The sequence below is a fragment of the Nannobrachium achirus genome (assembly GCF_963921795.1).
Source record: "Nannobrachium achirus genome assembly, chromosome: 2".
NCBI lineage: Eukaryota > Metazoa > Chordata > Actinopteri > Myctophiformes > Myctophidae > Nannobrachium > Nannobrachium achirus.
Genome location: NC_137811.1, coordinates 66,306,624 through 66,323,203, shown reverse-complemented (window position 1 = coordinate 66,323,203; position 16,580 = coordinate 66,306,624). Strand labels below are relative to the sequence as shown.

General features: G+C 41.1%; 1 protein-coding gene across 1 annotated transcript in view; it reads right to left on the bottom strand.

Moving 5' to 3' along the window:
- Nucleotides 1-4,738: 4,738 nt before the first annotated feature.
- The window catches only part of ntd5 (ntl-dependent gene 5), a gene marked incomplete at both ends in the record, with an annotated part of 53,900 nt that continues 42,058 nt past the window's right edge, over nt 4,739-16,580 (bottom strand). Inside the window, 3 exons of the mRNA XM_080743598.1 lie at nt 4,739-4,824; nt 8,554-8,751; nt 9,529-9,711. Coding sequence (XP_080599724.1) covers nt 4,739-4,824; nt 8,554-8,751; nt 9,529-9,711 — 467 coding nt within the window. The remainder of the gene's footprint in view (nt 4,825-8,553; nt 8,752-9,528; nt 9,712-16,580) is intronic.

The following is a 16,580-nucleotide window of genomic DNA, read 5'->3' as shown; positions in this document are numbered from 1 at the left end:
ATGACATTGTAATGGCTGATTTTACACTTGGTTGCATGCTGAAAATAGCCGATCTACAAGCTCACAACGCGTCGCAGCGCGACGCGTTGTGAGCTTGTAGATCTGCTATTTTCAGCACGCAAAACCTGAGCAACCAAACATAAAATGACTCTCTTCTCCACTAGTCCCTCCCTAACGTTTTAGTCTAGTTTTTATTTTGTTGACGAAATTGTCAATATATTTAGTCTTAGTTTTAGTCATCACAGCTTAGTTTTTATTTCGTTTTTATTTCGTTTTTGTCAGTGAAAAAAACGCAGTCGACAAACATTTTTCGTCATAGTTTTAGTCGACAAAATCAACACTGGCGCAAACATAATAACAGTGACATTTCATACAAAGGCTCTCTGGCTCAGGGCCCCCCATGAGCTATTGGGCCCAGTGTGGCTCTGTGCCGGTGAGTACCCCTGAGTACATGCAGGGGTGTCGCACCAAATTCTGGGCCCTGGGTACAAGGATTAACTGTGGGCCCCTCATGAATAGGGATGGGTATCGCCTGCGATACTTTTAATGGTATCGATTGCATGACGTCGATACTATCGGGTATCGGTTCACGTAAAAACGAACGATACCTCGTTTCGATACTCTGGAACGCACCCCTGGCCGGTCGCATCTGTAACAGTTGGGCTACTGAGAGTTTAATGACTGCTTTAGTAGGCTACACTCGTTACTGTGGAAAATAGCCGACAATAGCCTATAATGTTTATTATTATGATGATTATCCAACATCTATACTCTCCGCTCTGCCACACTGTGTGATCATCATCATCACCTCTGCTATACCACAGCAGCGGTAGAGCAGTTAAACTTAAATAAAAAGTAGCGAAAATGGTATCGAAAAGGGTATCGTATCGATTCCCAGGTATCGAAAAGGGTATCTTATCGATTCAAAGGTGAACGATACCCATCCCTACTCATGAATGCTTTAACTATTGACAAAAAGCACATATACAAGCTCACAGCGCGGCACCGAGTGCCGCGCTGCAAGCTTGTAGATCAGCTATTTTTGTAAAATCTTGAAAACTTGTGCATGTCTGAATATTTCAATATTTTTGAAAAACCTAAGTTTCTATGTCAGTGGTGCTCAAACTTTGTCATGTGGAGGACCCACAAAATGATATGTATTTGGCCACGGACCCCCATCTCAAAATATTTAGTTCCAGGGACCCCCCAGAAGCAATATATTCAAATATTTGCACACATTTTCACGACTTTTCAAAAATTGCAGATCTACAATCTCACAGCGCAGCACTCGGTGCCACGCTGTGAGCTTGTATATCTGTTATTTTTCAATAGCTAAGGTATCCACAAGTTTCCCCGGGAGTTTACTGGAGACTATCAGGACCAAACCTCCGGGTTTAACAGCAGACATACAAGCTCACGTCGCGTAGCAGATGCAACCTGTTGTGAGCTTGTAAATCGGCGGCGGAAGCTCGGTGCAGACGTCTGCGCAATACACTATGGGGCGTTGGAAACTCGTGGATACAATAATTCCATGCCCCTCCACCTTGGGCCCTAGTAACTCAGTCCCACTTTCCCCTCCCCCTTGTGACACCCCTGAGTACATGCACTGTATATTGTGTTTCATAACAACAACAATTAAAACGTACAATAAATGCTGCAAACTGAAACTTGAGTTTCAATAGAGATTTATTTCATCATCAGTAGAACTTACAAGCTTGGAGGCTTGCTGCGTCAGGTTCAACATACAGTACCAGGAAAAGACAATACAGTACACAGTAAAATCGTGAGTGTTTATCTATGTACAAAATGTGTACAAATGGACGGGTCCATTTGTACACTCTCAAGACACTCGGTTTTACAGTGTAGGCAAGGCAAAAAAAATAATAATAAGACAGTGAAGACAGCGCAAAGATCACAGTGAGAGATCACAGAGTCATAATGAGCTTACATGAACATGTAGGCAAATATCATTACTGGTATAGCAGGTACAACGTGTATTACCACATAACCTTTTCTTTTTCTTATATATATATATTTGGAGAGGCTCCAGCTTGGCAGCGGGAACAAGGATATACTGGAGTTAGTTTTTTTCCCCGTCTCATTTCAGACAGAAGCTATAAGAATCCAGAGGGAATACACAGCTACATCCAGAAGGTTAAAGGGGGTGTACGTGATATGTTATCGTAAAAAAACAGCAAAAGTTTTTTAAAAGGTCAAAGCTATATTTTCGAATAGCAATCATTGATATTTGTACAGTTTGTACAGTAACAGGGGCCACCCTGCAGCTCTCTGCAGCTTTTTAGGAAACAGAAAACACATTTTTAAGGCGTGAAATCAATTTGGTCCGATCAGGAGGGAGAACTCCACACAGAGCATTTATCAGCTTCAATTTGATAGTGTTCCAGTTCCAATTTTGACTGCTCTTTTTTTCCCCATCACTTCCAAATTCACTTGTTCCCCCCAGCGACATACTAGCATGAGCATCATATCCATGGGGTGAGCTTGTTGGGGATGGGACGATAATCACTATTATGAGCCACTGGGGCGGCTGTGGCTCAGGGGTAGAGTTGCCGTCTTAAAACACAGAGGGTTCACGAAGGGTTCGAATTGAGTCCTTGAGCAAGACTCTGTCTGAACCCGTAGTTGCTCCCGATGAGCAGGTTGGTTCCTTGCATGGTCTCCTCCGCCATCGGTGTACAGTATGAATGTGTGTGTGAATGGGTGAATGTAATGCACAATCTCTGTAAAGCGCCTTGGATAAAAGGCACTATATAAATGCACCATTTACCATTTAGTGCCGCGCCATTTAGTTTACCACCGAGTGCCGCGCTGCGAGCTTGTAGATCTGCTATTTTTGAAAAGTTGTGAAAATGTGTGAAAATCTTTGAATGTTATGTATTTTTTAAGCGAACATTTCTAACTCAAATTTTGCTTCTGGGGGTCCGGTCCCTGGAACTAAATATTTTGAGATCGGGGTCCGTGGCCAAATACATATCATCTTGGGGGTCCTCGACATAGGTTTCTTGCACACATTTTCACGATTTTTCAAAAATAGCAGATCTACAAGCTCACAGCGCGGCACTCGGTGCCGCGCTGTGAGCTTGTATATCTGCTATTTTTCAATATTTAACATTCATGGGGGGCCCACAGTGAATCCTTGTACCCAGGGCCCAGAATTCTAAATCCATTGCAAGCATCTGTTTTGCATAAAAAACATTCATTGGGCTAAAACGGCCCCCACAAAAGTGTGAAAAGTGATGACTCATCACTTTTCATCACTAAACCATAGTCTTGTGGGGCCGTTTTTTAGCCCAAGGAATGTTTTTTGTGCAAAACAGATGCTTGCAATGGATTCAGAATCATGAAAAAACCCTAGTTTGACCCGTCATATGCTACTTAAAGCAGATTCTTTTTTTGCTTTTTTTCACTGTAATGTAAAGTTAATGGGACACCAACTCTAGCGGCTGATAACACCAATTTAGCTGTGTCTCAGAAAGGGTTATCATACCAAATTATAATCTACAGATATAGAACTTTTCAAAAATGCATAGTAACCTTTGCCACCTTTCCGATACCGACATCTCGTATGGCCCATGGACTATATGGGCCACATGGCTCGTCAAGGCTTACTTGATTTGGTATCCCGAACTAAAAAACTGTTTTCTGTTTACTAAGAGAGTCAGGGGCAGACCACTGTTACTGATCAAACACTCTGGAGTATATTAATGATTACTATGAGTATACAGTGCTATTTAACACATTTTAACAAAGAAAATATCACATACACTCCATTTAAATTTAAGTCTGAGAGTTAGAACTGAAGGCCTGTCCATACTGTCTCCGGTCACAGACCACTGAACTTTTCAGTGCAGCTTTCCGAACTCAAATTCAGGGCAAATGCTTTTCAGAAGTTGCGAGTGACTTAATTTTGTAGTTGAACCACACCTTTCCATGAAACGTTCGGTGGTCGAAGACAGTATGGACAGGCCTTGAGTCTATTTGTACACTCTCGGATGGCTTGATGGCTTGAGAAGACCGGATGAAGTTGGGTTAGAACAGGGGTCTTCAACGTTTTCAGGCCAAGGACCCCTTGGTCGAGAGACAGATGAAGCAGAACTCATGTGCAATTCCAAATAACGCAGCAGGCACCCCCACAACCATTTCATAGATTCCAAATAGTTTCATCGCTTGACAGCACAATCGTCAGTGTATTTTGGATTCATGTCAATTTGTGTTTTCAGATAATATGTAACGACTTGAACCGTCGATACTTAATAAACTTGACCTTTCACTATGTAGGCCTACCTAGTCTGCTCTTTTTCCCCTCTAAACCAAACCTCTTTGCCGAAAATAGCCGATCTACAAGAGGCGTTGTGAGCTTGTAGATCTGCTATTTTTGGCTAAAGTTCTCACAATAAGGACACTATCACACAAAGATTTGGAGGACCCCCTGTAGTAACTCTGAAGACCCCCTAGGGGTCCCGGACCCCCTGTTGAAGACCCCTGGGTTAGAATATTGGGCATTGGGGGCATGGAGGTCATACGGAGACAGAGTGTGTGTGTGTGTGTGTGTGTGTGTGTGTGTGTGTGTGTGTGTGTGTGTGTGTGTGTGTGTGTGTGTGTGTGTGTGTGTGTGTGTGTGTGTTGCGCGCGTGCGTGCGTACGTGCGTGCATGCGTGCGTGCGTGCGTGCGTGCGTGCGTGCGTGCGTGCGCATGTGTACGGTGTACGAGGACGGTTTAGACCTCCATCTCTCCAGGCTGACACTCTTCGATCTCTGAGACCAGCCGGTGGGGGAAGAGCTTGTACTGCAACCAGGTGGGCTCTGCAGAAGGAGAGGAGGAGTTAGAGAGGAAAAGGAAGAGGAAAAGGATGCATGCGCCTTCGCGCGGCGGCTGGCGGCGCCGAAAATAGCTGACCTACAACAGTGGCGTCAGTTCAGAAAAAGCTAAGGTATGGCAACATGACTGGTGTCTTGCACGCGCGCAGTCATGTTGCCATACCTTAGCCACAGGCATGATACATTTATTTTAAGAAGTACATTCTATTTTTCCCCTGTTTCTATGGTTTGTTCAAGTGCAGCTAAACTTGGCGTAAAATAGTAAATGTGCCAAAATTAACAATAATGCATTGCACCTGTGCAGCTGACCTGCGGAACATGGGAATATACCATTTTGTCAAGATGGGGAGAATACAAGTGTGGAGAATATAATTACAATACATTGTTAAAGTGACCATTTTGTAAAATGTTGCATTTGTAGTTATTTTTACTGTAATTTAACAACATAATAACCAGCACAGATAGACAAAGAGACATTCATGGATTTATATTTAAAAGTAACTTTTATTTTCCCCCTGGACCCAGGGTATGGCAGCTGCATACCCCTGCCATACCCAATTGACGCCCCTGACCTACAAGCTCACAACGACGAGCGGGTCGGCTATTTTTGACGCGCGATACCGTCGTGCGGCTGAGCGTACATTTAAATTTATATGAGAAAAACATTGCAATTGGAAAATGTTATTGTAGGACTCCTAAATCTGTGTCACGCCTCACAACATGAAGGAAACAGAATCTCGCTGTGTTATGATAATTAACAATTGCCTAACAGAAACGATGACTAGATCTACTATGGGGGCGGCAGTGGCTCAGGGGGTAGAGAAACCGTCATTAGAACATGGAGGGTTCCCGAAAGGTTCCCAGTTCGATCCCGAGTTAGTGTCGGAGATCCCTTGAGCAAGACTCTGAACCCCTATAGGTTGCTCCCGGTGAGCAGGTTGGTGTCCTCCGCCATCGGTGTATGAATGCTTGTGTGAATGGGTGAATGTAATCCACAATCTATGTAAAGCGCCTTGGAAAAAGGCACTATATGCACCATTTACTATTGACCATTGGTGGTCATGAACCACTTTCAACCTGGCGTCCCCATCTTGGGCATGTCATTATATACCGGTAGGTGAAAATTGTCCCATAATTTCCCCAAAAAGGCTTTCAAAAGAGCTTGTAGATTGGCTTCTCATCGTACAACTGAACAGTGCTTAAAGACACATTATGACGCAATATTTTATGCTTTAACTATTGAAAAATAGCAGATATACAAGCTCACAGCGCGGCACCGAGTGCCACGCTGCAAGCTTGTAGATCTGCTATTTTTGAAAAATCGTGAAAATTAGATTTTTGACCCGATTACATAAGTGTCTTTTGAATCCTTCTAAGATTTTTTGAAATACCAATGTTTGTATGTCAACAATCTGGCCAGCCATCGTCAAAGAAAAGGTCCTTTTCATTTAACTGGAGCTCAGTTAGTCTGTTCTTGAGAGACTACTATGTCAGTGGTTCTCAAACCTTTTCATGTGAAGGACCCCCAAAATGATATGTATTTGGCCACGGACCCGCATCTCAAAATATCTAGTTCCAGGGACCACCCAGAAGCAAAATTTGAGTTACAAACGTTCGCTTTGAAAATACATAATATTCAAAGATTTGCACACATTTTCACGACTTTTTCAAAAATAGCAGATCTACAAGCTCTGCTATTTTTCACTGGTTAAAGCATTCAATAATTTTAGGCCTAAATGGGTTAAAGATGGCACAACAAAGCATGCCTGCTTGCTCCAGGGAGATACTTTTGACCTTCAGGTAATACCACTTGTCAACCAGTAGATGTCCCACCCGACCACATCATCTAAATGTCTAAAAACCACACATAACAGTTGTGTTAGTTAAATTGTAATATCTACATTTGAGACGGATTCAGAGCTCCCTGACATTTCTTTCTTCTTCTTCTTCTTCTTTTTTTTTTTTTTTTTTTTGTCAATGGGTTCCCAGATTGGTTATATTATAGTAAAATAGTCTACCATAGCATACTGATTGACAGTTCATTGCCTGGTTAGTTGGGTAATAAATGGCAGTTCCGTGACCACAAGAGCAAAGGTCCGTTTCTCAATGGATTTGTCATCTAGGAGGGGTATTAAACAAATTTGGCCGGGGTGTATTTTTTAAAATGGCTGGGAAAATGTTTGACAGCTAGGGTAATTTTCTCATGTCTCATTCACTTACTATACTATATAAAAAACGGCCAACAAAACTATGGTTTAGTGATGAGTCATCAATTTTCACAGTCTTTTGGGGTCAGTTTTTAGCCCAAGGAATGTTTTTCATGCAAAAGAAATGCTTGCAATTGATTCAGAATAATTAAAAACCCCTAGTTTGACCCCTCACATCCCACTTAAAGCAGTATTTTTGGGAGTCATTTTTTCCTTTATAGGCCTAGTATAGTGTATAGTAAGTGAATGAGACTGAAAATTACCCTAGCTGTCAAACATTTTCCTGGCCATTTAAAAAAAATACACCTCGGCCAAATTTGTTTAATAACCCTCCTAGATGACAAATCCATTGAGAAACGGACCTTTGCTCTCCACGGTCACGGAACTGCCATTTTTGACTCTACTGGTGTTTGATGAGCAATGGCTCATGGTCTACTGCTCTAGAGCCACACGTGACTCTTAGGCCCTCTCCTGTGGCTCCCATTGCTTGGTCAAAGAAGTATTTTAATCATAATGTATTATTGTAGAAGTCATAAAGTTATTCTTACATTCTCCTATTGTGAAAAAGGTTTTGCCTAAACACCAGATAAAAATAAGAAACTAAATTATTGAAGGAAAATAAAGAATGTATTATGTTGTTTGCTTTCACCACCAACGCATTCAGGCTTACTGGTATACTTGATCTGCTTTGAGAAATTAGCAAACAATAAAAAAGGAATATTGAAAGACCAGGAAAAAAAGCACAAATGAATAAATAAAGCAAACATCTTTTTGCGAGCTATCTGCTATTTTTGAAAAATCTTGAAAATCCGTGCAAGTGTTTTGCATATTTTTGACCTGATTCTATAAATGTCTTCTAAAAATATTCTGAAATATGTTGTTCCCGGGATCCAGAGAAAGAAAGATTTGAGTTACAAATGTTCGCTTTAAATCTGCTATTTTTCAATAGCTAAAGTATAAAATAATTCAACTTTAAGTCAACTTTGTTTTTTTTTACAACAAGGGTTTATATTTTAGATTGTAATTAGAGAAAAGAAAAGATGAGTGTTTTCATGTACTGCTTTCTATTGTTTTAGCGATTTTAATGATTTTGATGTCAGTGCATGCAAGTGGCTAAATATGTACTTTTAGACACAATAAGACCATTCCAAAGATGGCACCACAATCTTTCATGGGCAGATGTGACATGTGATGGGGGAAGTGTTACTGTAAATATGAATGAACAAATTGTCTTATTGTGTCTAAAAAATACACATTTAGCCACCTGTACGCATGCCCCATCCACTGAAAATCAAAATGGCTAAAATGGCTAAAACAAAATAAAGCAGTAAATGAAGACATTTTAACACTCATCTTTTATCTTTTCTCTAATTACAATCTAAAATATGAAATCTTGTTGTAAAAAAACAAAGTTGTCCTTTAATAGGTTAAGTAGGCTACAACAGTTGAGTACTTCTTTCCACCGCGGGGATGCCAGCCAGCCCAGCGGGGCCCCCTAGGGACTCACCCAGGTAGCACGGCGGGGGGTGCAGCTTGCCATCGAAGCAGCTCTGGCTGGCCGTGTAGCTGCACTGCTTGCGGGGGTGTTTACAGTAGAACGTCACGTTCTCCCCGTGAGGAATCATGGCGTCCGTGATGTCAAAGGGCCACCTCTTCAGCCCGCCAATCAGCACGCGGCTCCGCTCGGCAGGGATGAGACAGCGGGCTGGAAACAAAAGAGGGGGGGGGGGGGGGTGTTATGGTAAATGGTAAATGGTGCATTTATATAGCGAGATTGTGCATTACATGCACCCATTCACACACCGATGGCAGAGGAAACCATTCAAGGCACCAACCTGCTCACCAGGAGCAACTAGGTAGGGGTTCAGAGTCTTGCTCAAGGACTCTTCGACACTCTGGGGGAGCCCGGGATCGAACTGGGAACCCTTCGGTAACCCTCTGTGTTCTAATGACAGTTTCTCTACCCCTGGCCCTGAGCCCTAACCCTAACCCAAACTAGACAATCTTCTTACCAGCAATAATTTGACAGGAAATACATTTTCAACAATAATTTCTTCTAACTGTGTTTTAATATTTTGCTATTATCCTGAATAATATTGTACTAAAAGCAGTACAAGCAGCTGACCCATCTTATCTTAGCCCAATCTGCCATTGCAAAAAAGATTATTGCCAGGGTCCCTGGAACAACATATTTTGAGATGGGGGGTCCGCAGCCAAATACATGTGATTTTGAGGGTCCTTGACATGAAAAGGTTTGAGAACCATCGATTTAGAATTTATAAAATCGTGTCAAAGATTTTTGTGTCAAAGATTTTTGCAGCACGGCACTCGGTGCCGTGCTGTGAGCTTGTACATCTAATATTTTGTAATAGTTAAAGCATAAAATAATGGTTAAAGTGGTTCCATCCAGGTCTTAAAAGGGTCAACCCAATCATTATACATGACTACATCTCCCAGCATCCTCTCTGTCACCTGCCCTCACCTCTGCAGTAGGGCGGGTCGGCGCTCCAGCTGCCGTTGGGCAGACAGGTGATCTTCTGCGGTCCGTCCAGCAGGAAGTTCTTCTTGCAGAGGTAGTGGATGTCAAAGTCCACCTCGTACTCGATCTTCTGCACGGCCACCACGTAGCCCTGCTCCACCGCCCGGGGGGGCACGCAGTACACCTCTGATGGTAGAGAGACAGAGACAAAGACAGAGAGGGAGGGAGAGAGAGAGAGTGAGATAGACAGACAGAGACACAGTGTTGATTTCGTCGACTAAAACTATGGAGAAAAATGTTTGTCGACTGTGTTTTGTTTCACTGACGAAAACTAAATAAAAACTAAGCTGTTGTGATTAAGACTAAGACCAAATATTATTGACAATTTCGTCAACAAAATCAAAACTAGACTAAAACGTTAGGGAGGGACTAGCGGAGAAGAGAGTCATTTTATGTTTGGTTGATCTCAGGTGTTGCGTGCTGAAAATAGCCGATCTACAAGCTCACAACGCGTCGCAGCGCGACGCGTTGTGAGCTTGTAGATCCGCTATTTTCAGCACACAACCAAGTGTAAAATGAGTCATTACGATGCCATCAAGGCCTGCCAAAATACATTTTAGTCGACTAAATCAACATTTAGTCGCCTAAAATTTTACTAAAACTAATACTTTTCAGGTGACTAAATTATGACTAAAACTAAATGACGTTTTATTCAAAAGACTATGACTAAAACTAAATCAAAATTTGTTGTCAAAAACAACACTGCAGAGACAAAATGAAGAGAGACGCCTAAGGGCGACAAACGACTCTAAAGCAGTGGTTCTCAACCTGTGGGTCAGGATCCCCAGGGGTCCCCAAATTATTTTGGGGGGGTCCCTAGATGATTAACTTAATGTGCAACATTGTTCTCTCACTCAACGGTAAACAAACCAACCTAAAGTTTCAGTGTATATAGAGGGTATCTGCACATTTCTAAAGTGGCAATTTAAGGACTTTTTAATACCTCTAAAATGACAAATTTAACATTGGCCAAATTGCCAAATATTAGAGGCAGAAATTGTGAAAATAGCTGATCTGAGCATGTAGATCAGCTATTTTCACAAACCATGTTATACAAAATGTAATACCTCAACTCTTAGTGCTTGTCAGGGTGGGGGGGTCCCCAGTTAAAATATGATTATTTTGGGGGTCACAGCCTGAAAAGGTTGAGGACCCCTGCCCTAAAAGGCGAGGTCGCACCATGTCTTGGCCATCTGGCCAGTGATGTATATCAGACCAGTTACCCATAATGGAGACCCCTGGTACCCATACATGGAGATCCATGTACTGTATATGGAGATATACTGTGAGAGCCCAAACATGCTTACTCGGTTATTCGTTATGTGAAAGTCCTATGACGTCTAAGACATCTGACATCATCATACAATCCCTTTTATGCCCATATATGGAGATCCCCGTCTCTGGATAGAATCCCTGTTATGCCCATATATGGAGATCCCTAACAGAAACCCTTTTATGCCCATATATGGAGATCCCTGCTCTGAGTATCTGACATCACTGTGATGTCACTGTTTATGCCCATATATGGAGATACCTGCTGTGAGTATCTGACATCACTGTGATGTCACTTGTGATGTCACAGTGATGTGTCAGGGGAACCAGTGTGTCAGACATTACCCGTCCGGATATCCGGACTTCCGGACAGACACAGACAAACAAGCTGTGACGGTTCTGATTGTAAACTGCGACCTACGGTCACAATAAACATGGGCGCGTGCACGCATCCGCCTGGGTGACGGCAGAATGTGGGGCGAGCGCTGGCGCTTTGGCATGGGATCAACTTTAACCAAAAACTATTCACAGACCTGGTTGGTTGCTTAAGTTGACCAAAATGTGGCCATATTTTCCCAAATATGGAGATGACTGTAGTCTCAGGTTCGGGTTCAGGTTCGGTTTATTAGTCAAATGCGTATCCATACAAGTACAGACAAACATCATAGATGTCTGACGTCATAGAACACGTGAGATTGACATGATATGTCCACATGGGGACATTATAGGGACAAGGAATCCCTTTTATGCCCATATATGGAGATCCCTGATGTCATCAGCATTAAGCCTCATGTGGTCTATGACGTCAGACATCTATGATGTCAGATGCCTATTATGGACATCTGTGTCATATTGCGTCAGTCTCATCTGGTCTATGATTTCAGACATTTATGATCTCAGACATCTATGATTTCAGAGCATGAGGTGTGACAGACAGACAGACAGACTGACATGAGCTGCATGTTTTCATACTAAATAGCAACCTACGGTCGCAATAAGTGGTGGGGAGTAACTAAGTATGTGTACTTATTTACAATTTTGAGTTACTTTTACTTTACTGCAGTATTTATAATAATTGTCTATACTTTTACTTCTCATAGACAAATATCGTTTTACTCCACTACAATTATTTTAAAAACGTTGTAGGCCTACTACTACTTTTGTACTTTTACTGGTACCGGTATTTTGATTAAAGGACTTTTTCTTCTAACAGAGTGTTTCTACACTGCAGTATTGAAAAATGTGACTACCTCCATCACTGATAATAATAGCTTGAATTTATACAGCGCTTTTCATGAACCTAAGGACCCTTTACATCGAAAACAATGAGCACACAACCACACAACCAAACAAAACAACAAACAACTATATGATAAGAGCAAAGTAAATTTACCAGATAGAAACTGGGCTGCAAAGTCCAATAAGGACTTTATTATCTCCACAGACATCCGATGCCATAGTATTATTTTTAAGGCTTCACATGTATTTTAAAACTTCCGTATACATTCTCTAACTTGGATGTGGAAAGTTGTGAGAGAGAAAAGGTTAATACTAGTAGAGTTGAAGCAGCCAGAGTTGAAGCAGCCAGAGTTGAAGCAGCCAGAGTTGAAGTAGCCAGAGTCAAGGTAAATAGGAGGTAGGCACATCACGTGACAACAGGGATACGCCATTTCCAGCCATGAAGCTCACCATGGGTGCCAGTATCGCGAGACTATCCACCGTTTCCTGTCTATGAACCAAATCTCGCGAGACAGAAACGATTATTATTTTTTGTTATTATTATTATTTAATTATGCACTGTGCACATCGAAAAGCAAGTGATTGTAAAAATACCTTTGATATATTTTTCTTGTATATTCCTGAACAGATTATATGACAAAGGTCTCAGTCGTTCATAAATAGTGTTTCTTCCAGGTTTGTTCATGAGCGAATCTAGCCAGCTCCATCATTCTGGCACCCATAGGAGCGTCATGGCCAGTCCCGGCGGTCACGTGGTTTCCCTTCCTTATATTTTAACTTCCTTGTCCAGAGTTTAATCCTCAGCGGGTTTCAAGAACATCCCGGTCCCATAAAATGAACCAGAGCCCTGCTTTTTATCGGTTGAGACGCAGCGCTGTGCGATACCAGCAGCACTTAGTTTAACAACCTGTCATCACCAATAAAAAAAACAATGTCTCTATGTCAGCATGTGTTTTATCTATACTGCAGTAACATAGACAGCAGCCCCTCATTTGGTTACAAGATGTTCCATTCATTAAAGATTCTTTGTACCTTGCTTGTTTCTCTTGTCACAGCCCCAAAAGCCTTTAATTTTGGCAGGAGTTTTAGAGTCAAAGAGGAAAAAGTAAGGGAGACCTTGGAGTGGTGCAACTGAAGTGAATGTGTATTTATTTACTCAGCTGTTGGCAATATTTAGAATCACTCAGACAGATCAGCTATGAGGAATGTCATCACATGTCATGGTTACTGGACTACTCTGTGACTGAGGACTGCATGTTCTTCCCCATGTTCATATCATATGCATGGGGTTCCCCAGTGTTAATGTTTTCAGCAAATTTAGTCTTATAGTCTTTTGAATAACACACCATTTAGGGCTCTATTTTGATTGTCTTAAGTACTGCTCTTATGCTTTAACTTAAAGGCCCGTCCATACTGTCTCCACCAAACTTTTCGTCGGAGAGTTCAGACTTTCCGACGTGCAGCTTTCCGAACTCTAATTCGGGGTAATGCTTTTCAGAAGATGCAAGTGACGTCATTTTGTAGTTGAACCGGACCTTTCCAACGAGAATTTTGGTGATCGGAGACAGTATGGACAGGCCTTTAAATTAAGGCATAAGAGCTGGTAGTTAAGACAATTAAAATAGAGCCCAAAGTCTTAGTCCTGTCTTAGTCTTATGAAATTGTTTAAATATATATATATATAAAAATAGTCTTAGTCTTTTGGGATTAGTCTTTATAGTCTTCATCTTTTAAGCTAAATATAACTTGTGGGGCCGTTATTAGAGCACGAAGGGTTCCCGAAGGGTTCCCAGTTCGAATCTGGGCTCCCCCTGAGTTAATGTCGAAGAGTCCTTGGGCAAGACTCTGAACCCCTAGTTGCTCCCGGTGAGTAGGTTGGTGCCTTGCATGGTTTCCTCCGCCACCAGTGTATGAATGAATGGGTGAATGTAATGCACAATCTATGTAAAGCGCTTTGGATAAAAGCGCTATATAAAAGCACCATTTACCATTTATAACTGAACAAGTCATTGTCTAAAAAGAATAAACTAAACACATGCCTAGTGTGTGCCACAGTGCCACTGCCAGGTACAAAATCAATCATCAATCATATCTGGTACTTCTAAACTAACATCTCCTCTTACTCCAGTAGTGGGTAATCCCGACTTTAAGCCAGGTTATGAGGATGGGGGGTTCGAGGTCTGGCGGGCACAGGGCATCAGGAAGCTCGGAGATCTATTTAATGGTCCAATTTTGATGTCCTTCGCACAGCTGCAGCAGCGTTTTGGTTTATTGAGACCTGAACTTTTTAGGTATTTCCAAATCAGAGCTTTTATTACTAAAGACACCTCACTGTTAACCAATTGTTCGGCTTCACAGGTGGAAAGGACTCTTTCTCTCCGATTGGCTAAAAACCTTATCTCTATTTTCTACCAAGTTCTGAATTCAAATTCCTCCACAAACTCCCATGCTGTCAAACAGTTATGGGAGAAGGATTTCAACATCTCTATCGATAATGCTGATTGGAATGAAATGTGGACGTATGCAAAGGAGATTTCTGTCTGCAATCGGACTAAATCCATACAGTACCGCATATTACATTGTATACATATAACTTCTGTCCTTAAAAACAAAATGGATCCTAGTGTGTCCCCACTTTGCCTCAAATGCAAAACAGAAATTGGTAATTACGTTCATTGTCTCTGGTCATGTGTGAAGCTCCAGAACTACTGGTCTGATGTCGTAACAGAACTGTCAACCATTTTCGGTGTCCCCATAGAGCCAAACCCCTTGTGTCTTATACTTGGTCTCCCAGATGGTCATATTGTCAATGCCAATCATAAGAGGCTATTCAATGTGTTAACGTTCGCTGCCAGGAAGAATATTCTCCTATTTTGGATCAAGGATGTTGCTCCTTCCAAAAAATCATGGCACAATATTATAATGGAATGTATTCCTTGTGAATACATAACATGTATGTTACACTCCAAGATAGACGCCTTTTATAAAATCTGGGACCCCTACTTAAGATTCATCGGGCCCACACTGTCTGCTGCTGTGCTTAAAGGGTTCCCCTGTCGGCCTTGACTTCTAGCTGTCGCTGTTTCACTTGTCTTGAAGTTTCTTGACTGGTGCTGAAATGTGCTCAGTGAATCTAGTTCCGATCTGGGTCGGGTGCCTGCCTTCTCCATTCTGAGGGGGTCGTGGGGGGGCTGGGGATTGGTTGCTTCGCTCATCATGTATTAATCTTATTGTCTGAGCTTGTTATGTTTATTCTTTTGTTTTTGTTGTTTCAGTTTGTTTGTCTCTTTTTCCTTTTCTTGTATAGTGTTGTATGTTGTATAGTGTGTTGTTGTCCAAATAATTTCTGTTTGAAAATTTAATAAACATATTATTAAAAAAAAAAAAAAAATCATATCTGGTACTTGTCTGTTACTCTCTGTGTCAAAACCAACAAGATTTGAAAAAAAGATATGTAAATGTAAAGATAAAAGATGTATTTGGCTTTAATTTCAATGCACAGACTTAGATTTAGTCTTAGTCATAGTCTTTTGAATAACACACATAATAGTCTTAGTCTTAGTCTGATGAAATTGGTTTAGTCTAGTCTAGTCTCATCGACAAAATATAAAAATCTTGTAGTCTTTTATTCTCTATAAGTACATATGTTTTCAATATGTTTACTTCTACATCTCAGAAGAAAATATTTTACTTTTTACTAATAGCCAAGATTTAAGTTACGCATTTTTACTTTAAAATATATACTGTGTACATTCAAAGACTTGTACAGATTTTCATGATTTTTTCAAAAAATAACACATCTACATTCTACAAGCGTATAGAGCGGCACTCGGTGCCACGCTGTGAGCTTGTATATCCCCCATCCACCCCTTTCTTGCACTATTTTGCTTGAACCGCACATACTGCACATAGAATATACTGTGAAGTTGAATAATATACTAACCTACTGCACATAGAATATACTGTGAAGTTGAATACTAACCTGTTGCACATAGAATATACTGTGAAGTTGAATATACTAACCTGTTGCACATAGAATATACTGTGAAGTTGAATATACTAACCAACTGCACATAGAATATACTGTGAAGTTGAATACTAACCTGTTGCACATAGAATATACTGTGAAGTTGAATATACTAACCTGCTGCACATAGAATATACTGTGAAGTTGAATATACTAACCTGTTACACATAGAATATACTGTGAAGTTGAATATACTAACCTGTTGCACATAGAATATACTGTGAAGTTGAATATACTAACCTACTGCACATAGAATATACTGTGAAGTTGAATATACTAACCTGTGTTACACATAGAATATACTGTGAAGTTGAACATACTAACCTGTTGCACATAGAATATACTGTGAAGTTGAATACTAACCTCAGTAACCTGTTGCACATAGAATATACTGTGAAGTTGAATACTAACCTGTTGCACATAGAATATACTGTGAAGTTGAATATACTAACCTGTT